This window comes from Equus caballus, chromosome 20 (assembly GCF_041296265.1).
Source record: "Equus caballus isolate H_3958 breed thoroughbred chromosome 20, TB-T2T, whole genome shotgun sequence".
In the NCBI taxonomy this organism is placed as follows: Eukaryota; Metazoa; Chordata; class Mammalia; order Perissodactyla; family Equidae; genus Equus; species Equus caballus.
The window spans coordinates 48,542,961-48,567,115 of NC_091703.1; the positions used below are offsets into that span (position 1 = coordinate 48,542,961).

The 24,155-nt window shown below is 38.1% G+C and overlaps 1 protein-coding gene across 4 annotated transcripts in view; it reads right to left on the reverse strand.

Annotated features, from left to right (window-relative positions):
* CYP39A1 (cytochrome P450 family 39 subfamily A member 1) overlaps positions 1 to 24,155 on the reverse strand; it is a 93,352-nt gene that overhangs the window by 15,826 nt on the left and 53,371 nt on the right. The window contains exons 8-12 of one of the 4 annotated variants that reach the window (XM_070245643.1): positions 20,848 to 20,981; positions 13,872 to 13,970; positions 5,973 to 6,068; positions 5,025 to 5,113; positions 4,423 to 4,450 (exon numbers count right to left, since the gene is read on the reverse strand). In XM_070245643.1, coding sequence (XP_070101744.1) covers positions 4,438 to 4,450; positions 5,025 to 5,113; positions 5,973 to 6,068; positions 13,872 to 13,970; positions 20,848 to 20,981 — 431 coding nt within the window. In that variant the 3' untranslated portion in view covers positions 4,423 to 4,437. Of the gene's footprint in view, positions 1 to 2,015; positions 4,451 to 5,024; positions 5,114 to 5,972; positions 6,069 to 13,871; positions 13,971 to 20,847; positions 20,982 to 24,155 lie in introns of those variants that run through there. The other 3 variants (XM_014734472.3, XM_070245644.1, XM_001498174.5) reach the window with 3 other exon arrangements.

Genomic DNA, 24,155 nt, shown 5'->3' on the forward strand with positions numbered 1-24,155 from the left:
ATGTAACAAATTCCTCAGAATTAATCAAGTTTGCAACTTCTCATGAAATCCATGGGGACGTGAGTTTGCTCACTCCTCAAAAGCAATCAGCTACTTCTAAGCATAAAAGGGAGAAAAGCTACTTCCAGTACATCTCAAATACAAGATTGTGCAAGGGTATTTTACAGAACAAAGCACAATTATTAAAATGACATTATCTTTAATATAAGCATATAGAAACAACTGTGCCCAGAGCTTCACAAACACTAAATATATGGTTGCCTTGCTATCAGTAGCATGCAGGTACGTCACATACCTCTGAGCACTTAATTTGTTTCTCCCCTCAAAGTTTGATATCACTGCCCCTGGGGAAGGTGTGCTTTCTTCCAGGCTGTTTACTGATTATTCTCATCTCGTTCCTACAGCCTTTTCTAATGCCCCTTCCCCTGAACGCTGACTGCAGTTATGATGTATATGAGTCATCTGGCATTTCTCAAGAGCCATCCGGTGCTGTTAAGCAGGGCTTGTTTCTCATGTTGCTATGTCTAATCTCCCAACCACATTATAAGCTATTCAGGAGTGTTTATGTGCCTTTGAATCTCCCTGTTGTTTAATAAAGTGACTTGAGTTAGACTATAAGGTCCTTGAGGAAAGGGGCTTCATCCATTATTTTGTTTTTCAAGGTAACTCCTAGATCCCTACCCTGACATGTAGCATATACTCGATAAATATTTATTGAATACAAGAATAATCACATTCATACTAGGTGCTCAAGAGATATTCGTTAGGTTGAATAATAATATTACTAATCTACTATCAGCTGGACCTACGTTTGAATTAATTTTCCAATATCTGTTTGATTTTCATTAGTAATTCAAGACAAGTTTATGACTTTGTGTGTACAAACAAGTAGAAATCACCATTTCTATTTCCGAGGAATCTATGCTTCGTTTCCATTTCTCAAGTACTGCAACCTTAGTCTTCTTACACCCTCTTCTTATCCAAGCGTGCCTTTGTAAGCGGGGTTATCTTGCCACAGATCAGGGCTATTGTTTTCCACTGGAATTTACCCATATCAATTAGCACAATGATACAGCTAACCAGGCATGCTCTTGCAGGGATGGGAACCAAAAAAACTCACGGCTCTTGGCTCTGGTGTACATTCCAGGGTGTGGTATAGCAAGCACATCCTTTTCTGCTCAGATCATCAACTCTCAGAGACCCACTCAACACTAGAGAGCCCCTGTCCAACTCCTCCATTTAAATTCATAGTCGAAGAGGAGAATGTCCACTATAATGAGGCTCTTCATTTTGAATGCTACCATTACTGAAGAAGTCTAGTAGTTCATGCTGCTTCCTCCTGTCAGTTTTTCTGCAAAACTACCAGACTTCTCCAGCAATGGAATTACCGGGAAGAGTTCCCTTCCTGTGTGGCCCCAGGAGCTTCCCAGTTACAGCGTAGTGCCCAGCAAGGCCTTCCTCCTCCAAATGTATTTTCAGAACTCCCACCGTTTGGAAGAGGCACCACAGTTCTTCCATTCTGATTTTTGGTTGGCAGCTGATGGCAGCGCTGAGTACTTATTTAGTAAATTTGTCATAACTTTCTGTGTTAGTTGTGAGAGGGGCTCTCATACTGCCTCAGTGGCCTGAACTCCAAGAGGTGACAGCTGTGAGGCCACAAGACTGTGTTCATGACGATCTTGGATCGTTAGCTACTTTCAGGCAACTTTCTCTGACTCACTGAGTGTTTGGTGCATGAGAAAATAAGTTGGCTCCTGGCATACAAACTAAGAATGGATGCAGTTTTCTGGAGATTATACTAAGGGTTTGTGGGATTAAATTTCTAGTGCAAAGATCTATCTTGGTATACATTGTCCAGATGAAGTCATTCACTTTCCTGAACAATTTTCTGTTTTGTCTGTCTTTAAAAACAAAATGTTTTATGAGTTGGCTGTTTAAAATAAATAACTAAATAACTAAAGAAAAATTAAAGACTTTTAAAAATAGAACGTTAATAGAAAACTAGACTAAGGAGATTTATGTTTATTAAGTCATATTTATTCGACATTCATGTTTAACTTATGGATTTTGGTTATATGAACACATTTTGCTATACTTCAAATTCAAAAGTTTTCAAAGAAAAGCAACATCTTGTCCCCAAACTTGGTCCCACTCCTGATTTCTCTATTGCCTCCATCTCTTCCAGTTACCTAGATTCAAAGCCACAGTCTTCCTCAAATCCTCCCTCTAATTATTTTCCATATCTGGTAGATTTTACTACTCCATATGTCTCACATGGAATATTAGCATGACCATATAACCTAAATTATGCCCCACTCGAATCCACTCTACCCTACACCTTTTCACACTTAGTGCCTTGGGAGCTGCGAGCCAACTCCTAAACCAGGTATTAAGGGGCCTTCCCAATTGGGCTAATGTACCTTTTCAGTCTTACTTCCCACCAGTACCTGTGATCTGGTTCCAATAGCAGGAAAACCATGACCCCCTAACCTACATACTCCTGTACTTAATGACCTCTTGCTCACTCTATTTCCTAAGTCTGGAAGTTCATTCAGCCCTTCAAAGGCCACTTTCCCCAGGAAATCTAAGATCACCCTCACCAGACGAACCCTCTCTCTTAAATCTCTACAGTGTGGTGCTCAGGCATCTCTCATCCTGCATTCCTTGCCTTTATTTATGAACTTGTTATCCTCCTTGCCTTCTCCTAGATATCATCTCCTGAGGGCTGAGAACATGTCTTACTCTAACCCGAAGCTCCTGCAGTCCCCAGGACACTGCCTTCCATATAGTAAGAGCCCAGTCCATTAAAAAATGTACAGTTTCTGTATAAATAAGATGCTATTGATGGAGTTGAAATGTCATGGTTCCCTTCTATTGTAAACTTTACTGTCAAACTCAAGCAAATGTCTATCAGCATCAAAAGATACAGTAATGTCATAACAGCCCCTCCTAGAAACAACAGTCATTAGTTAACCCTTGACCATTGGCCCATACTACATGCTTCACTGCAAAGTACTTCAGTTCTTGGTTTAAAATACTCTTAGCTCAGGGGCTGGCCCCGTGGCCGAGTGGTTAAGTTCACGCGCTCCGCTGCAGGCGGCCCAGTGTTTCGTTGGTTCGAATCCTGGGCGCGGACATGGCACTGCTCATCAGACCACTCTGAGGCAGCATCCCACATGCCACAACTAGAAGAACCCACAACAAAGAATACACAACTATGTACCCGGGGGCGTTGGGGAGAAAAAGGAAAAAATAAAAAAATCTTAAAAAAAAAAAAATACTCTTAGCTCAAAGATGGTTATAATAAACTCTTTAGCTGCTATTGGGAACATATGTAAAGGGACCTGAAAAAAGGAACATCTATTGTTTTTAGAAGAGCTGCTCTTAGAACATTGATACTTTCATAGGAGACAAAAATAATAAATGTGTTACTGGTTTACGAACTGGTTCCCTGAAGTCAAAGTAATATGAGAGACAGGATGAGCATGATGGGTTTTTGTTGTTATTATTGTTTTTGTTTGTTGTCCTATGCCCCTAAAGTATCTGACACTCAATTACAATGTTTAACTTTGGAGTTTTTTGGTGGGTATGGCAGCATGCCTTCAGCTCTAAACAATGGAATGTCCAACTCAAACTGTCTTAAAAAATAATGACACTTAAAATCTAACATAACAGGATGTAGAAGAGTGCCTCAAAACCAATGATTCACTGACACAGTGACATCACATGGCCCAGGTTCTTTCCATATCTCTGCTCTGCTGTCCACAAACTCTGCACCATCATAAGGCTTATTCTGCTTGAACTCACTGTGAGTAACAACTGGGGCCACCTGCTTTCTTGTCCATATTCAGTGGGAGAGGACAGAATGAGCCTCTCTCCTAACCGTGGAAGAAAAGTCCTTTCAGTCTGATTGGTCAGTTTAGGTCAACTACCTACCCCTGGACAAACAGTTGTCTCCAGGGAAATTATAGGCACTAATATGCTTACCTTCAGACTCCTAGAATAAATTCTAAAAAGGAAGATAGAATTCCCATGGTTGGCTAAGACTAATTAAAACCATTTTGGGGGAGGTGAAAATTACTAAAAGCATACTGATACTACAAAACATAAAACAAAGGAGGGGCAGAATGGATGCTGTGGAGTAAGTCATAATTGCAAAGATGGATTGGTATTACTGTTCAAACAATGAAGACGATTGATTTCTTCAGTTAAGAAGCTACAATTTTTCCAAAATAAGATTTTTAAATGACTTGGACATTCACTGAATGAGATTTTGTTACAAACAGGTATGAACATTTCTCCCACAGAATCATCACCAGTGAAGAAATGCGACTTATTTAATGTAGACGGTAAGTTTTATGAAGTACGGGACCATGTCCATTGTCCTCAGTGCTCGATCTCAGATGCTTAGCAGAGGGCCTGGCACAGGTGAGATGTTCAAAAACAGTTTCTGATTGAATGAATAAACATTAAATATCTTTCATTAAATGAAGTACACTTGCCCTAGAACAGAGCATCACACCCAAGGGGAGTCCTGGGTGCCAGATTAATTTAATTATAAAAGGTACCAAAGGAAAATTTTTATAGATCCAAAATAACCCAATAAACAAAAACCATCTAGTAAGCTGCTGTGATGCTCCAAGCTAAAGATGTTCTATAATCCCAGCAAATGTCCACAATAATGTAGTTAAAGAGGTATTATATTTCTATCTTTATCTTTAAAAAAGGTAGAACTCAAACCACTTCAAATTATATGAAAGCTGAGCATTTTAAACATAAGTGCTGTTTTCATCTGGCAGCTGCAACTGTGATATTTTTTAAGAGGTCTCCTATCAGAAGCTACTTTAGACATTCCTGCAAAGACATCACACAATACAACTGGCCAACCAAACAAAAGCTGGCTTCCTGGATTTCTCTAAACTTTGATAATAAAGAAAAGAGGGACTAAGCCACAGCTTTCTCCCCCCGAGCCAGCATCTTTCTGCAGACTTTCTGGATAAATGTGGCCCCGCTGTCTCACTGACCTTCCAGGACACTGGTACCTCCCTCTTCCAAATGCCATGAAGTAGTCCAAGAAAGCATGCTTCTCTAAATCTGCCTTTTTCCAACGTTCCTGTGGGAAGAAAGCATTCTTTTTTCCAAATCAGCCTTATATAAATAAGCTTAACTTTATTTCTCTAGGCTAAAAATGACCTTGTACAGCTAATCCTCACATATAAAGTTGCAGTGTTGTTGGTAATTTTTTCCAACCTGTTATTAATATCAGACACAATTGTGTTTTTGGAACGTGAACTAATAAATAAAAAGGTTTAAAAAGAATTCTGTTAAGTGGTAAATGTAAATGATAACGTAAATCAACCACAGAATTGACCTCAGAAGAGGAAGAATATTTATAATAAGGCCTCAGGCTCCATTATAAATTTGCCCTTGGTAATAAGTTTAGTAACAAGACACTGACAGCCTTGCTTGTTGCAGAAAGCTTGGGATGTAGAAGGAATCTATCTGGATGCCATTTTTGACAGTTTTACCTAAAGGCAGGGAATGGACTAAACGACCTCTTAAAATTCTATTCAAGCTTGTAACTTGCCAATTCTAAGAACGATCAGGACACAGTTTTAATTTGCTTCATTTTTGTTTTTTTGTACTCCTTGGAAACCAATTAACAGAAGCAACTGCCTGAAGAACATGGAATAAATCTTCTATCAGGACCAGGCATATTTACTTTAACACGCCCTGCTGGTTTCAGATAAAAATTTATTTTAAAGTTGGTGAAGCTTATTCCAAAAACTTTTCTATCTGATCATAAGCGTTATACTATCTATATTACAAATCTAATCTGTACTTTGTAGCCTTTGTTCCTAGAGAGATATGGCTGCTTAATAATATAGTCCTAGTTAGTTTATGAATTCATACCCCTGGCATAAAAACAAATTAAAATTAAAGGACAATGTATATTGAAAGAGATAACTTACAGGTTTGAACGATTCAGGTTCAGGAAAATGCTTTGCGTTTCTATGTAGCCAAAATGGAGACAACACCAACAAGTCACCAGAAGGAACAGTGTAATTCTAGGATAGAAAAATCAGTTCCAAGTCATTTTTTGAAATCTGCTTTAAAGAGAGTGGGGGGTCATTAAAAATAATGCTATAATTATATGGCAAAGAAGACATATACGTTTTATAATCAATGGCAAGAAAATCTAACTCCTTCCTGGATGGACTGTTTCTATTTTCCATCTTAGGCAATGGCTGATTTCTAATTCTGATAATTAGTTACAGGTACATATATGTTTGGTTACATGGGGAAAAATATTAGATAAATGTGATAACTTTAGAAATTAGTATGAATCCACTGGAATGCACTGTTTATGCTCGGTTTGGGGATTTGCAGCAGTGGTGTGGGTGGGATGTTTTGATGTCCTATATTGGATGGAGCTATGGATGTCCTGTCCCTGGGAACACTCCCGATAGTGTCAGGGCAGGGCAGTGGATTCTTTTTTGTTTCACTCCAGTAGCAGCTGTTAGAGCAGAAAGAATATGAAGACAACTGGTTAGGAAGGCAGAGGAAAAAGCAAGTGTTGTGCATTTACTTGGCTGGATTTGTTTGAGGTCACGATGGTTGTGGGACTGAGGATAAGCAGTGTGATACTTCAAGTAGCAGAGTCTGCCTTACCTTCCCCATCCACGTTATATTGGATTTTTATGATATATAAACTATACCAAGAACTAAAAACCGCTTCACAAAATCACCCTCACTTCACCATGTTCAGCAATCACAGGACAAAAGAGCTCTCCCATGGTGTGTGACCACTAGGTAGCTACCTACTTTAACGAGGAGAAGACACATTATTATTAACTCCCACTGCCAATCACTGGAAGCCACATCTATTTAACTCTGCATTAATTGTGAAATGTCCTCAGGATATCTGCAAAACACTTTAAGTTCATGTATCTAGAACATTAGCACCTCACAATTAAAAACATGTCTTTTTATGGTAGCAGGAAGGGGGGGCATGGAGAGTGGTCATCATCTTTAATCCAGGAGAACCCCTGTCAGCCCCAATGGGAGCTGTGTATTGCTTGAGTTTGGTAATTTCAGTACCAGGATTGCTGGAGGGGTCAGACCCAGAACCGGGAAGAGAGCGAGGCTTCTGCTGGTGCCCTCTTACCATTTTTAAAGTGGAAAGAGACTTGTGAGATCCCAATCCTGTGTGTTCGTTCTACCTCTGCTGGAACTGAAGCGGGAGCTCCGAAATCAGCTGGGGAGGGCCCTGATACGTTAGGCGGCAGGACTGAGGGCAGCCGTGGGACAGGCCTCCAGTCAGGGCAATTGCTGTCCTTCCCCTCCCCACCCCATAGTCCTCTTCAGTGGCTGTTGATCTAGGATCCTACTTGGAGACTGCTGACTGCTGCAGCCTACAAAGCAGGCGAGTAGAGGAAGACTTCAAGTGGGGCCTCAGTAACAGCATTAATGTCAGCAACAGAGAGGAGACCAGAAAGAAGTTCCTGTTGCAGCAGCGAATGCCAGGCTGATGAATGGCATAAAGGAATGCGAGAGCTGGCTGTATCAAAGGAACCCTCTGAGCAGATGGACATCATCAAGCCCAGTCTAAATAGTCCCTGTCATTGTTTACATGACAAAAAGAAAGATCAAGAGGGAGACAAAACAGCCATAGGACCGGAACACAGATCACTGGCAAAGGGAAGTCATAACTTCTACACGCACAGTAACTGCATCTCTCATGCAGGCAGAATTGAACAGGGATACTGTAAGGCCAAACGAGCTTCTTCTGCTAGTCTGGAGATGGGACTTTCTTAAAGAAGGAAGAAAAGGCAGGACTTTTTGCTGTAACTCAAGAACGATGCTGAGAACAAAGTGGGTGCAAGGAATGTAGAATCTTGAAGAGAAAGGAGGTTTTGCATAAAGGCAAAGCATCTATCCTAGGAGGTCCAAAGCACAGGCCTTCTCTCCTAGCTCTTGGCCAGGAGCTTGGCTGGTGTCAGTGGTTAAAAAATAATACTTTAAAAATTAAAGAGTATACTCTTGTGTATGATAAAAAACTGTTCCCTATAGCAGGGGACATGAACAGACATTTCTCCAAAGAAGATATATGGATGGCCAATAGACAATGAAAAGATGCTCATCATCACTAATCATCCAGGGAAATGCAAATCAAAACTACACTAAGATATCACCTTACACCTGTTAGAATGGCAAAAATATCCGAAACCAAGACTGACAAATGTTGGAGAGGCTGTGGAGAAAAGGGAACCCTCATACACTGTTGGTGGGAATGCAAACTGGTGCAGCCACTATGGAAAACAGTATGGAGATTCCTCAAAAAGTTAAAAATAGAAATACCTTATGACCCAGCCATCCCACTACTGGATATCTATCCTAAGAACCCGAAATCAGCAATTCCAAAAGTTCCATGCACCCCTATGTTCATCACAGCATTATTCACAATAGCCAAGTCATGGAACCAACCTAAGTGCCCAGCAACTGATGATTGGATAAAGAAGATGTGGTATATATATACAATGGAATACTACTCAGCCATAAAAAAGGACAAAGTCATCCCATTCACAACAACATGGATAGACCTTGAGGGTATTATGTTGAGTGAAATAAGCCAGACAGAGAAAGACGAACTCTATATGACTCCACTCATAGGTGGTAGTTAACACATGGACAAAGAGAACTGATTGGTGGTTGCCAGGGGAAAGGAGGGTGGGGGGAGGGCACTAGGGGTGAAGTGGTGTACCTACAACATGACTAATAATGATGTACAACTGTAATTTCACAAGGATGTTAACTTTCATAACCTTAATAAAAAACAAACAAACAAACAAAACACTGTTCCCTATAAAAATTTTGGAATATTCAGAAAAATAGAAAAAACTAGAAAAGGAAACAACCAGAGTGTTGACAACAAAAGACAGTCATCAATTGGCTAGACTTCCCTCCAGCACTTTTAACTAACATTAGTTTAGCTCTTTTGTTATAGCTGTTAATCATAATTTTTATCCTATTGAATAATCAATTTTTGAACCTTACTTTGTTCACTTAACATTATAGCATAAGTATTTTTTTCTTTTTATTGTATACTCATTGTGAGCAATTTTCTCTCCAATGGCTGTTTAATCTTTCATCGGGTAAATTAAACCACAATCAATTTAACAATTCTCTATTTTTTCTATAATAAATAGTGCCATCATGAGCATCTTCTTCCACAAAGCATTTTTCAATATAAATCTTTTTTTTACACTTTTTTTTTGAAGATTGGCTCTGAACTAATATCTGTTGCCAATCTTCCTCTTTTTTTTTTTTCTCCCCAAAGCCCCAGTACATAGTAGTATATCCTAATTCTGACTCATTCTAGTTCTTCTATGTGGGATGCTGCCAACACAACACGGCTTGATGAGCGATGCCAGGTCCACGCCCAGGATCTGAACCGACGAACCCTGGCCCACAGAAGTGGAGTGTGTGAACTTAACCACTTGGCCATGGGGCTGGCCCCTAAAATCTTTTAACACAGGTGTTCAGAAGACATAGGACATAGATATTTTTAAGGCTATTAATACATGTTGCTCGATTGTTTCCTCAAGTTTTGTAGCAAATGTTTCTAATTACAATTTATGAGTGTCAATTTCATTGCCCTCTTATCTGCTAATCTGACATTTTTAATAGGTTATTTTTGATTTCTACTTAAAATGTTATGTCTTTGTTTAGCATTTTCCATGTTGTTATTTTTTCTATACACTTTTGTGCTCATGTCCTGTCCTCATTAACTTATGTAATACTAGTGCTTTATCTACTGATCTGTGAATCTTTTAAGTATTAAAATTATTTACCCTTGTGTTGCATTTACATTGACATTTATTCCCAATATTTGGTTTACATTTAATTTAGGTTATACTTAAAAACAGAAGACGTGTTATATTTGATACGCTGCATTCAAATCTGTTCACCTGTTTCGTGGTTTTGCTGATGAACCCAAAGCTTAGGCAGCCCTCTTCTCTCTACAACTGTGGCTCTCACAAGTGGTTTAGGGACTTCCGGGAGTCCCCAAAACCTTTCAGAGGAGCTGTCAGGTCAAAAATCATTCCTGGGTAAGAGATTCATTCAAAGTATAGGATAGACTAGAGTATTTTAATGTAACGGAGCAAAAAATTCATTGATATATTTTCAGATTGCAACAAACCTTTGAGAAATTACCACTGTTGAGTTTCAGTGTAGTATCAAAGAACAGCCACAAATAGCTGAAAAGCTAATGAAATACTCCTTCTTTTCCAGTTACACGTCTGTGGGAAGCTGGATTTTCCTCATTTCCATCAATGGGAAACATTATATCACAACAGATTGACTACAGACACTTATGTAGAAATCCAGATGTCTTCAATTAGCAAGGCATTAGATAAATTTGCAAAAATTTAAAATGATGCTATTCTTCCACATTTTTTTCTTTATACCTTCTTTACTGAAAACATGTATCTTACTTTCCTTGAATACAAAGATATTTTCCTTATTAATTTTTAGTAGCTTTAATTATATATATTAATTAGAATTTTTAACCCTTACAGACCTTAGTGAAAACTAAAAAGTAAACAAGTATGAACTGTATTTTATATTAGCATTCTACACGCTTATCATAATTTCTAGAAACATGCTACACCATAGTATTTTTAATAAAATACAAGACATATTTACTAATAGACCCAAACACCTTTTACTTTCTTTGTAATAAGAAGATAAAAGTAGATAAACTTAGACATGTTTAGTGATAATCTTTCAGTATTTTATCCTATTTGAAAATGACCCAGATATCCAATGAATTGTTTTATCATTCATTTTAGCCTAGCAAAACTTCAATGTTTCAAGTTACCAAAGAGATTCTGGAAGCTATGTTAAGTACTTGTCATAAACCATAATTATTGTTAAATGTTTATCTCTACACTTTTACCTCACTTACATCTAGACCATTTGTATCAGTAATATTTAGATTACTCAGGGAACTTAATGTCATAAAGCATAATTATTGTTAAATGTTTCTCTCTACACTTTTACCTCACTTACATCTAGACCATTCGTCTGTAACAGTAATACTTAGATTACTCAGGAAAAATGTGATGCTAAAGCAGTTAGCCATCATCTTAGGTTGTTTTAAGTACTTACGTTGTAACACAGAATCATTGTTGAAAAGTTTCACCAAAAACTTTTACCCTCTTAAAATTTATTTAGTTTAACTGTTTCCAATAATTACTTAGATTGCCTATAAAGACTTTGAGACATCAGACAAAATCAGTTATCATTCTAAGCTATTATTTTGCTGACAAATTTATAATAGGGACAACATGAGCTTATTTGACTAGTAAACCTAGGCTGTATGTCTGCATCATATCCAATTCTGGTAACTCTGAGGACATGCCTATTTTAATCAAACCAACAAGCTTAAATAAGCTTTTATTTACCAACATTTCACATCATGTTAACTTGAAAGACATGTGAGTTAGTTTCTGCTACATTTAGAAATAATTTATGTAAGCTCTTACTTAAAGCCAATTAAATAGAGCTCTTAATTTTGGCCATACCATCTGGAGGTAAAATATCACAGACATATAACATAGATATAGACATGCATGAGCACACAGGGAGACATATAGCTTCTATTAATGTTTTATGAATCAGGTGCAATACAAAGCTTCCTAGTTTATGAGAAACATCTGCATTTCAAAGAACGGCAGTAAGGTCCTAGAGAAGATGGGAGTAGAAAATTTACGTCATAAAGGCACAGAGAAAGCAGTCAAGTTCTCTTCAAGATGGAGTTTCCAGGCCATATTTGCCTTATCAGTTTCTAATGTCTCAATATCTCAATTTAATTGTAGCCTGAGTCAGGGTCTTAAGTCTACTCATTATTCTTGTTTGTATTTCCTTTTTAATTTGGTCTTTTCATAGGTACGAACAAAACAATTATGATGAGACCTCTCTAAAAATTTTTTCCAATTTAGTTTTTCTAATTTAAGCGATCCATCATCTGGCACAGTGATGAGTAGGATCTTACCAGTAATGCAAACAAATAAGCCTTTTTTATGGCCTAACCATGGATGCAAGAGGCGTCCCCAAAAGAGAGTGCAAAAGAAGCAGCCCTCACAAGATCCAGAAAGGTCACTCCCAAAAATAGTCTAATAAAGCAAAGACCTTCATTGCAAGGCAGTTAGTGAACAAGCAACGAACAGTGAGATGACAAAGGCCGTTCATGAAAGCACTTGGGACCCCTTATGACAAACTCCTCTGAGAGCTGACACAGCCAGACAAACAGAGTGCGTCTCGGAACCCCAGTCTATTTGACTGGCCACCAAGATACATGCTGGTATCTGCACCCTCCAGATGGCAGAGACCAGAAAGGTCACAAAGCCAAGCTCTTAAGACATAGAGCAAGATAAAAGAAAAAACCTCATCTTATATGCACGTTAAGAGCTTTAGCTAAGCCTTGGGTCTCTTGGAGCCAGATTAATCCCTAGGAGGGAGGAGCCGTGGGGTTAGGGATCATGTGTGCTTTATAGAGTATTTTGTTGCCCAGACATTTTCTTGATGTTGGTGGAGGACCTGTCATCATCTACCCTGTTCTGTGGCCAACTTATCCTATCATGAAAGTCTTCTTGAGGTGGTGAGCACCCTAATGCCTCTTTACTGCTTGACCTGTGCCCACCAATTTTGCTGCCTTTTTCGGCTTCCAAGATGTCCCTTAGCAACAGCTCCCACCTTATGCACAGACTCCATAGGTGGGCCCTACAGCAATGTTTACTGCAGGCTCACCCAGATAACAGGCTTATGGAGATGCCTACATCTTGCTCTATAGTTTTTCCTTTTTATGACAAAGGACACAAAAGACAGAGTGACCATCTCCGGGAGGGGAAGGATCTATAAACCAATGAGTACCCAGTAGCTCATACTATGTACTTGTAGCTAAAAGTCACCCAATTTGGGAAAATACAGCCTAAGGGGCTACAGGTGGGGCTTGAATTTCCACTTCCCATTGTTTCAGAATTTAGACCTGGCCAGTCAAAAGTATATTTATCCTGCAGCCAGTACCAAATCACAAAAATTTTCAGGTATCCCTGAAACCAAGACCTTCACAATGAAGGCCAAGCCAAGGCTTTCTTCTTAAGGCCAATGTAATTTCCCTGAGGCTGACAGCAGTTTGGTAGGACCCTTAGCCACAAACAGGTGTGCAACCTGCATTTCTGTCCAACCATCTCTGACCGCAGAATGGAGTGCAACCGCATTTTTCTGTCCCATTGCAGTTTTGGGACACCTCCCCCCCCCCCACAACCGTCCCCCAACCTGACAATTACCAAGCCAAACCCTCAGGATACAAAATAAGCTTGGTAAGATTCTGCTGTTGTCTGTAAACAATTACAGCTTCTGGAAACTTTGGGTCAAAAGGTGGAGCCCTTGACTCTTTAGGGATTAAAGACTTTTCCTTGTTCCTTGGTTTTGAGGCTCAAAAAGAGACCAAAATACCCACTGTAATTTTAAATTATCCCAGTTTATCTTGCCAGCTATTTACAATTATCCCTATTTTAGGGTGCTTTTCCCAAAGTGGCCATAACAAACAACGTAATTTCTAAAGAGAATTTGTTATGATCACTGAGAAACTCGGTCCCCAGACAGCCAATTTTAACAAATAAAACAGTCAGACATAGACAACAGGAAGAGACACCGAAATCCAATATTCTGGGACTCTAACCCAGAGCTAGTGACTCTAACCCAATCATTTGAGTTCCCCAGGGGCTGTAACTCTTTTGTATTGCCTCCCTTAAACCCACAATCCCAGCCTTGGGACTTTAACTCAGCAAAAAAAATCTTACCAGTGGGGCCTCTAACACATGATCCTGATGAGATAGACAATTTTCGGCACAGGCATGTTTTAATGAGGTCACGCACCCAAAAGATGTCTGATCCTGGAGCTGTTTACCAACACAGACACAGACACAGAAAACCAGACACCAGTGAACTAGTTCCCAGATTTGGGGTAAAAAGCCCTACAACTACTCCCACTCTGAATGCACACCCAGATGGTCCTGCCATGAATGGAAGGACTCCAGATGGAGAGGAAGGGATTTCTTGGGTGCCCCTGACGCTACACCCTATTACTGACTGAGCCTGTGGACTCATCAGATGTAGCCATTTGTCTTCCTACCACAGGCAGCGTTAGGAGGCAGCCAGCATCAGTACAGGAGAGCAGGATGGGCAGATCCCTGAGACAAAGGCAGCCTCAACAGTTGCTAGGGGCTTATCCAACAGGTCGCCCATCCAAGGTCGACTGGCTGTGAGCAAGACTTAAAGTCCCATCTGGGTCACCAAATTTGTTACTGCCAAAAGAAGGGATTCCTCTACTCACTGCCAGACAAGCCAACAGTCGAGAGGCAAGGTGGTAGGAGAGAAAGGGTTTTTATTACAGCTTGCTAGCAAGGGGACAGATAGGGGACTAACATCCAAAGGAACCATCATCTTCTACAATTTTTATGTGTTGAGAAATATAGTTATGTTTCATAAAACCATGCTATTACTTTAACATGTAATAGGTTTCTCACTATTTTTTAAATGACTTCCTAAATAAATATTTTAATAATTTCTCAGCTTTAGTTTCTAATATAGAATATTGATGGATATAACTCACATAGACAAAATTTCTTTGGGATTTTTAATAATTCTGAAGAGTAGAAAGGGATCCTGAGACCAGAGAGTTTGAGAACAGCTACTCCAGAAATTAAAAACTATACCCACTTTTAGCCAGTCACCCCAAACCATATGTTAATCCTTCCCCCTTCATTGACTTACAATGATTCATTTATACTATATTAAATTCCTATGGACAAGGAGGTTTGTTTCTTTGTTGCCTATCGAGTCTGGCGTATTGATCTGAACGTCTGATCTGATACCACTACCCTGCTGTTTTAATTGCTTTAGTTTTATAACATGTTTTAATACTTTAAGAAGGTAATTAATATTCCTTAATTATTCATATTTTCCAACACTTCCTTGTTTACTCTTTCCTTGGTATTCTTGCAGAGTAACTTTGTACTAAAAATATGAAATCTTGAAAAGAGAGTACAGGGAGAAGTTTAAGAGTTTGGAAAGGTGGTATAATAAAGAGAAAGAAGGAATGGAGTAAATCAAAGAAAGTAGATAGTGTTTAACCATTTTAATGTATTCTAAAAAATATGGAATGGAATGGTTACAGAAGCAGAAATAAGCAATGATACCCTGTTTAGACTACATTAGGGAAGCGCAATGGGAAATACTTCTAGCATTCATAGCAAGGAACCTCGACTGGTTATCTGACAGGAGAGAAAATATGAGCCTGTCACTACTTGACACAGATGATCACACATGAAATGTTTTTTATAATCCGAATTCCTAGAAACACGTTAGTCCATTCAGCAAAGACATTTCAACTGTTTTAGAAAATACACAAAGTTTAAAAGCACCAAGTTGTGTGAATTTATACGAAGGAAATAATTAGTAATGTACACAGAGATTTAGCTGTAAGGATGTTAATCTTCACACCGTTTATAATAGTGAAAAACTGGAAGCCACATACATGTTCAAGAATAGAGAACTGATTCAAAAATTTATAATATGTCCATATATTAGATTATTATGCTGCAATTCAAAATGGTGCAGATGTCTTTTATTGATATAGAAAACTATTTGTGATATTATTAAATAAAATAAAAAGAAGCTATGAGAAAATTAGCATAGTATGACCCCAATTTAGTGTTTTTAAAATGCACATACTACAGGAAAAAAAAAGAATGAAATTATAATACCAAAATATTCATAGTGGTTATCTTTGACTTGCAAGATTTTCAGCAATTTTTAATTTCTTCTTTCAGTTTCTTTTTATGGTCTCTGTTTTTTCTCTAATTACCATGTTTTACTTATGTAATAATAAGAAAAAGCAAGTTATAATAATAATTATAATAATATAGTAATAATGGTTATAATAATAGCTGTGCAAGTTATTTTTAAATTTAAAGTCTCAATTCTGCTGGGAGAACTTCACAGGGATTAGTCCAGACCTCCTAAGACAAAAGGCTGTGTTTATTTATAAAAGAGATAATAAGTACAGGAAACAAATATTAAATATTACAAATATTTAAAATATTGTGAAAAATAATGAAAGGAAATGATAGAACTTAGTAGATGGCAGCCTGAGCATATGTTTCTACCACTAGGATAGCCATAACCAGCTGCTAGGGCTTGGAAGGAGCCTGGATACATCTGGGCCTCATGTCCTCTAGGAAGAAAGTGAGTGGAAGTAAGAGACTATTAACTTTTTTTTTTGGTGAGGAAGATTGGCTCTGAGCTAACATCTGTTGCCAATCTTCCTCTATTTTGTATGTGGGACATCACCTCAGCATTGCTTGATAGGTAGTATGTTGGTCCACACCTGGGATTTGAACCCGTGAACCCTGGGCCGCCAAAGCAGAGCGCACAAACTTAACCACTGTGCTACCGGGCCAGCCCCACTATTAATCTTTTGTTTATAATTCATTAAATTATTTTGGATATCTATTATTTTTAATTAAAAAAATTTTACTGGGAATCCATAAGTTTTGTAAGAGGATTATAAGCAGTGAACAAATGTGTTTATACCCTTGGACCAGTAATCAACTGTTAAAACATAATTCAAAGGTAATCATTAAAAAAGAAAATATGGGGCCAGCCTGGTGGCGCAGCAGTTAAATTTGCATGTTTCATTTCTTGGCAGCCTGAGTTTCACGGGTTCAGATCCCAGGTGCAGACACGGCACTGCTTGGCAAAAGCCATGCTGTGGTAGGCATCCCATGTATAAAATACAGGAAGATGGGCATGAATGTTAGCTCAGGGAAAGTCTTCCTCAGGAAAAAGAGGAAGATTGGCAGTAGTTAGCTCAGGGCTAATCCTCCTCAAAAAATAAATAAATAAATAAAATTTAAAAAATAAAAAAGAAAATGTACTATGCACAAAGATACAAATAACTACCACATTAAAATAGCCACAAAGGAAAACAATCTAAATTCTCAAGCATCAGGAAATACATATTTAAGCTACCAACTCAATGTACAATGATGTGGCCATTGAAATAAATATGAAAATTCTCTAGATGCAAGAAATGTGAAGAATAGTGTTAAAAATTTTCTTTAAATGATGGATTTACACTACAATGAAACATACGTTTCTGTATTGATGGCACACAAAGAGCATGTTAGATAATTGTGTACAGTTAAGCGGTCGTGGCAGGTTGTATATGCCCGAATGTATATGTGTGTGCATGGTTTCAGCATGGGTGTTTCTTTTGGTAAAGCTGTTGAAATAAGTAAAAATTACCTTTGAAGAAATATGAGGTATTAATAGCCCCAACAAAAGTTACAAGGCCTTGTGGTGGAACACAGTCCTGAGAAGGATATGCAGTTAAAAGCTCCCCCAAGAGTTACTTGCTTAAGGATAGAGAAGTGTTTCAGGTGGTGTATGGGGGGGTGAAATGTAGAGTGACTGCATCAAGCAATGTTGCAACTTGACCAGCAAACAAGTGAGTTGCCTAGAAATTTTATGGTGCAAAACAAATACCTTTGTGCCAACACCTTATGGTAAAATAAAAACAAGGAAGGGAGAAATCAACTGACTCATCTTCAAGGGTCCTAAAATGAAAAAAACCATGAAACTAACATCTACCCAGTGGAAAAGCACTACTAGAAGGGAAAAAAGAGGGGGCAAAGAAGATAGACTTCAGGTGATAGTACAGTAAAAGATAAAGGAAAAGGAAGGGGATGACTACAGTGTGACAAGAGAACAGTAAGGAAAAGGGAGCATCTATTTGAAGGGAGAAGTACTGGGGTGTAAGTATAATCAAGCAAAAAAAGATAAATGAACAGCATAAGAACACAGTCATGCACCCCTTAACAACATTTCGGCCAACAACAGACCATGTATATGTAGGTGGTCCCGTTAAATCAGTACCATATAGCCTAGGTGTGTAGTAGGCTGTACCATCTAGACTTGTGTAAGTACATGCTATGATGTTTGCACAATGATGTCATTGCCTAATGACACGTTTCTCAGAACGCATCCCCATCATTAAGTGACGTAAGACTGTACTGAAGGTCAGGATAGCAGAAGCCAAAAAGAACGCAGACGCAGAAGTGCATTACGTTGGTTCGAAAGTGGCATGTGCAGAAAGGTTTTTATTTGGGTCTGGGAAGAAAATCTATCTTTGTAACAAATTAAAATTTTTTTTTGTTATAAAACTATCCTGTGATGGTCTCATGTATTTAGCTAATGAAATAGCACAAGTCAGATGTTGGGTTTGAGAAGGGGCATGGAAAGCTGCCATATATGTGGCAGCAGAACGACTGGTCAGAGAAGCCCAAGACAGAATGTTTTGAAGCTCCGTAAGCCATGCTGAAGCTGAGAGAGAGAGAAAAAGATGCAAAAGCAACAGGAAAAAGAATATCTACAATAATTTAGATATAAGGATCTTTATAGTTTTTTCTCTCTGTTTTGGGCATGGGCATAATTTGTAGAGGTGAAATGGCAATTTTAATGGAGAGAGATTTCAGGGTAAAAGAACTTGAAGAATTAGATTAGAAAGAGAAAATTAGAGGAAAAGAAAAGAATTAAGGAAGAAGAAGAGGGGAATCATATGCAGATTTTTTCTCTACTGCCTTTCACAAGTAAATAAATGTGAAAGAAACAAAGAAAGGAAGGAAGGAAGGAAGAAGAGAGAGAGAGAGAAAGAAGGGAGGAAGGGAGGTTGGAGGAGAGAGGAAAGAAGAAAAAAGGGGAATCTGAGTGCTTATGAGAAGAGGACAGGACAAACATAAAACGCCTTTTAAGAGACTGTCATGATATAGAAACCAGACAAAAATAGTACGAAAACACAAGAAAACTGAGACCAATATCTTGCATGAACTTGGATGCAAAAGTCCTCAAGAAAATATTAGCAAAATAAATCTAACAACATATGAAAAGAATTATACACCATGATCAAATGAGATTTATTCATGGTATGAAAGGCTGGTACAACATTCAAAAACCAGTATATGAAATCCACCACATCAAGAGATTAAAGGAGAAAAAGTATATGATTATACCAATTGATGCAGAAAAAGAATTAGACAAAAATCCAACACCCATGATTAAATTATCATGATGAGAATTACCAGCAAGTTAGAAATAGAGGTGAATTTCCTCAACGTGATAAGGAGTATCTACCAAAAACTTACAGCTAACGTCATACTTAGTGAAAGACTAAACACTTTCCCCTTAAGATCAGGAACAAGGCAAGGACATCTGCTGTCACCATTGTTAGTCAACATAGCACTGGAAGTCAGAGCCAGTGCAATAAGGCAAGAAAAAGAAATAAAAAGCATGCAGATAGGAAAGGAAGAAATTACAATATTGTCTCCATAGAAACTCCTAAGGAACCTACAAAGACACTCTTAGGACCAATAACTAGGTTTATTAAAGCTGAAGATACAAGGTCAAAATACAGATGGAGAATCCAAATTTTTAAAAATATCATTTACAAAAGCCCCCAAATAACTGAACTATTTAGGTATAAATCTAACAAAACATGTATAGGATCTGTATGCTTAAAGTAACAATCAAGATACTCACTGGCAGACAAATACCTATTCTGCAATTCAGCTAATTATCTACCAGCCAGAATATAAATAAGACCTAAACTTCAATAAAAATGATAGTAATATTCAGAGTAATAAACACATTGCTCCACTTAATTGCACCAAGTTGTTTCACTGTTTCCTCTCAAAGCATGCTCTTTTATACTCATAGTTTAAAGTAATTAATAATTTGATTATTTAAAAGCAAAAATTGTTAAAATCCCACTAAAACTAATTTATGTAAGATATATAAACATATAATTTTATGTTAATATATTTATATATTTTAAAAATATTTTTTAATTTATAAAAAATATTTAATTTATAAAAATATATATTTATACATAAATATATAATTTATGTAAGATCAGTTAAACTAAATCTCCTTTGGATTTAGCAAGTTGCGACTTTTCATAAAATTTGGATTTTTTTGTCTTTTTGTGTTCTACCACTATAAATTTTCCTGGTTAAACGCAAGCACTGTCAATCTGTGTATAAAAAGCCAGCAGGAGCGGAGGGCTGACTAAATGTGATCTACCTGGATGATGCAGGCTCCAAGCCAAACCATTCTGAAAGAAATACTTGGTTCTGCCTGATTGATTCACCAAATATTGAACCGAAAGTCTGCCATGGGCATACCTATCATAGTGCACTCGAGAACTTCCTTCTACTTTGCCCATAGAAAGGACCTCTCTCCCTCGCTCACTTGCTGATTGCTAATAACAGCCACTATTATCCACGGCACTCCTGCCATCTGTTCCCACAGCTGTGATCTGTGGCCTGAAATTGTCTTGCAGTCATCCTAAAGAACTTTACTGACATCCTGAATTTCCTCAACCTATTGCTGCTCAGGAACAGTCAATGGTTGGTTCAGCAGAGAAGAGACTATCCAAACCACCTGCTCGACTGAAACAGGATTACACTAATTCTGATGCAGAATCACAGAGCCAAAATGATTATTAAATGATTATTATTATGTTTTAACTAAAATAGTCACCAACAGATAAATATCTATATTAATAAAATGTTGCTGCACAGCTCTTATTAGCAACCTGTTCCAGGGTCACTTAGTGCTTAATGGAACTTAAAGAATTACCTAATGATATATGGGCAAAATATGTACTTTTGCTATTTCCTAGAAGGTTGATTATCTTAAAACTAAACAAAAACTCACCAGAATTTTAACCGGCTTCACCACTTTTCTAGCAATGATACCAGGGGCTCTTAAACGAATGGATTCCAAAACACACCATTTAATCAGAAGGAGTTTTTTCAAGTCATCCTCAGACACTTTAATCTTATCTTTACCTGCAAAGAGAATTAAAAAGAAAGCAAAAACAATGAACTTAAGAGGCCAGTGATTTTATGTGACCTCATCAACACAGGTTAAATAGTGCCTCTGACAGCAAGTGTTAATATTACTATTACTTTTTGCATACCAAGTTTAGTAATTTATTGCCTCTTTTTATCATTTTTGTTTACCAAGATAAAATATTGCACATGAAAAACTAAACCAATGTTGATCACTGTTGACATGATGGATTGGTATCCAACCTTGGTTCTCACAGTCCTATGACTATCAAATGACTAAGATAGTCTCTGTCAGAAAGGTGCTCAATTTTCACTCATTTCATTCTTTCATGTCCAAATTCTTATTCCACTTAAGGAAACAGCAATAAAAGATTGACGTTAAAAGCACAAAGTAAAAGATCTGAAAAGCCATCTGGCTTACTTCTTCTGTCTCTTCCCTGATTCCTTTTTGTTTTTACTTTTGGTTTTGGAGTCATACATTTCAGAAGGCCCAAAAAGAATGTTAGGCTAAAGGTGATGGGGCACACGTACTTCATCTGGAATGGCGAGCTCTCTGAACACAGGTGCATCAAAGGTTCCTAATGTGACATGCGCACCTGAGCTGATATTTAGTCTGAAGCCACCTGAAAAAGGATGGGGGTCAATCTTTCTGACCCAAAGCACGGTCAGGGCTTTCAGCCAAATTAGACAGTTTAGTTAATGGGATTTCAAGTAAAATGTTTGCACCCTGAAAATTACTTAAAATAACTTAGCTTTCAATTTGGTTTTGACAGTATTTGCTTAATAAAAGTCAACAACATTGTCAGTTTAATTAAGTCAACTTTCACATGTGCTTCCCAACTGTATAGGGAATAGGTGGGTAAGAATGGAATGCAGGGTCTCCAGCCTCTCTCTCTTGACCCTGGATGAAGCTTGTTCTAAAGCAAGTCCTTTCTGCAGGAGAGGGCTGGGTGGGTGCTGCCCGGGAAAACTTATCTGTCAGTACACATGGAATTCCTGAGGAGTCAGAAGTGAATGCCTCTGGTTAGTGGGGTCTGGGAACCAGACTTTTTGAGTTCTGGTTCTACTAATCCCCATAGGGTGCCTCTAGACGCCATTCAATGTGACAGATTCTTGAGCACTGAGTAAGGGCCAGGAGCTGACTGAGGCTCTACCGGAGTTACAACAATGAAGGCATTGCTCCTGCTTCCAATACACTTTAGGAGGTAAGGGACAAGCACACAGTTAACCGGTGTACCACGCAGGCAAGGAAACTGTTCTGTGAGATGCAAACTATTCTAAGATAGTTAAAAGCAGGGAGCATTCGCATCCAACTAAAGGAAAAACAAAACACTCTATCAGTATCTTTCTCTAAAATGACAAGTATAGTTAGTTCCTCGCATAGACTGGAGCTCAGTAAATACGTATCAAACAAACAAATGGTCCAGCTTCAACATGGGGAGGTCAATGAGTGGATGCTCTTGGCAAAGGAAAGAGGAAGAACAAAAGGAAGACTGCAGAAAGCACATATGTTCAGGCAAAGGCAATCGGTCTAGTTTGCCCGGAAAAGCAAGATAAATGTGATGGAACAGTGCGAGATCCGCTAAGGCCACGCACAGGGTCTTCAACGCCCTCTGGGAAGTCTGGAGACTAGACAGTTTGGAGACTTCCTATCTTGGGCCAAGGGAGAGTGAAAACCTCAACAGTGAAACAGTGATCTACAGCCCCGCTCTTTACTAAGACCTTTGTCCACAAACCATATATGTTTCCATGTTTGTCCACTTGTCTATCTTAGAATTAGAATTCAAATGTGAGATGAGTGTCACAGCAACACATATTAACATGTTTATTTGAATTGATCTTTTCTGTTAGAAAATGAGTCGGATGGGTTGATTAGTTTGATAGTAAGGACTGGCTTTGGGAATTAGGCTATATGGCAGTCATTTTCCAGAACTGAGTGAACTAAATCTACAACTTTTGAAACTTAAATATTTTAAATAGACCAAAAGCATGTAGAAATATACCAGGAATGACTTCCTTTGCAATTATTGAAACACAAGAAAACAAATTTTAGACATCAACTTAAAAATGTGCGTGAGGGGATCCAAAATTCTTCTAGAGTGTACTTGAGTTAAAAAGAAACGAGAAGAAAACCATTGCCTGATGGCATGTATCGAAAGATGAAGCCCTGTGGTAGAAACCCTGAATGTCTGTGGCGGGACAAAGGGAGAGTCAATGGCTCTTCAGAGGAAGTGAAAGGGAAGCGAGGTGCTGGGGTCTTCGAGGCACATAAGACAAGGCGACAGAGGTGAGAGAAGAGGGGAGACCCAGCTACACACAGGGGACTGACAACCTAGTAGAAGACTAAGGAAAATTCTCCAGGGATGAAATGGCAGACGGCACTTTCAAAAACAGGAGAAAATTCAACTTTATGTCAAATACTGAATTTCAAGCTGTTTCTGGCTACAATGTAATTCTCCCTTTCCTTGTCCCATATTTTTAAAATGTTAATGAAGTTAACTAACACAAAACTGTAAGTTAATACTTAGAGAAATAAAGATCTGTGTGATATCCAGTGAGGCAATGCAATACAGAAAAGAGGCAGAACAAGCAGAAGAGAGAAGAGAGTGGAAACGGAGAAATCAGTAAATGTAAGAAACAGTCAAGAGAAAGCTACAAGATACACAAGCCTCCTCCATTTCTCCCTCCAAAGATCCCTAGAACTCTGGGGTGGGGTTCAGACCAATTTCACCTTTATCTTGAAAACCATAGTGGCCCCAGCAAGCTAGGACCCTTGACAAATGGATCTTAAAAATAAATTAGCGGTAACCTACTATGCAGATTCTAAATCTTACTTTTCCAAAAAAATTTCTCTTTAAAAATCTGTTTAGAGCATCTATCTTAGACAAATCCACCAAAAAAATCCCTCTATTTATTTTTTCTATTTTACTTTGCTGCAGCTATAGGATACAGAAAATAAATATTTTTCTACTTGATCAAGGAAAGATGACTACCAAGATTCAGGATTTGTGTTTGAAATCAGATCTGTGTGACTCCTAAGTGACTACCTATTATGAGACAGGCATAATTCTGGCCTTGAAAACGTTTGGACTTTAGTAATAGTGAAGTTTCTGACCTCCTTTTGGAAAAAAAGTTTTTTATTAAGTATCCTTAAGAGATTAATTGAATTAT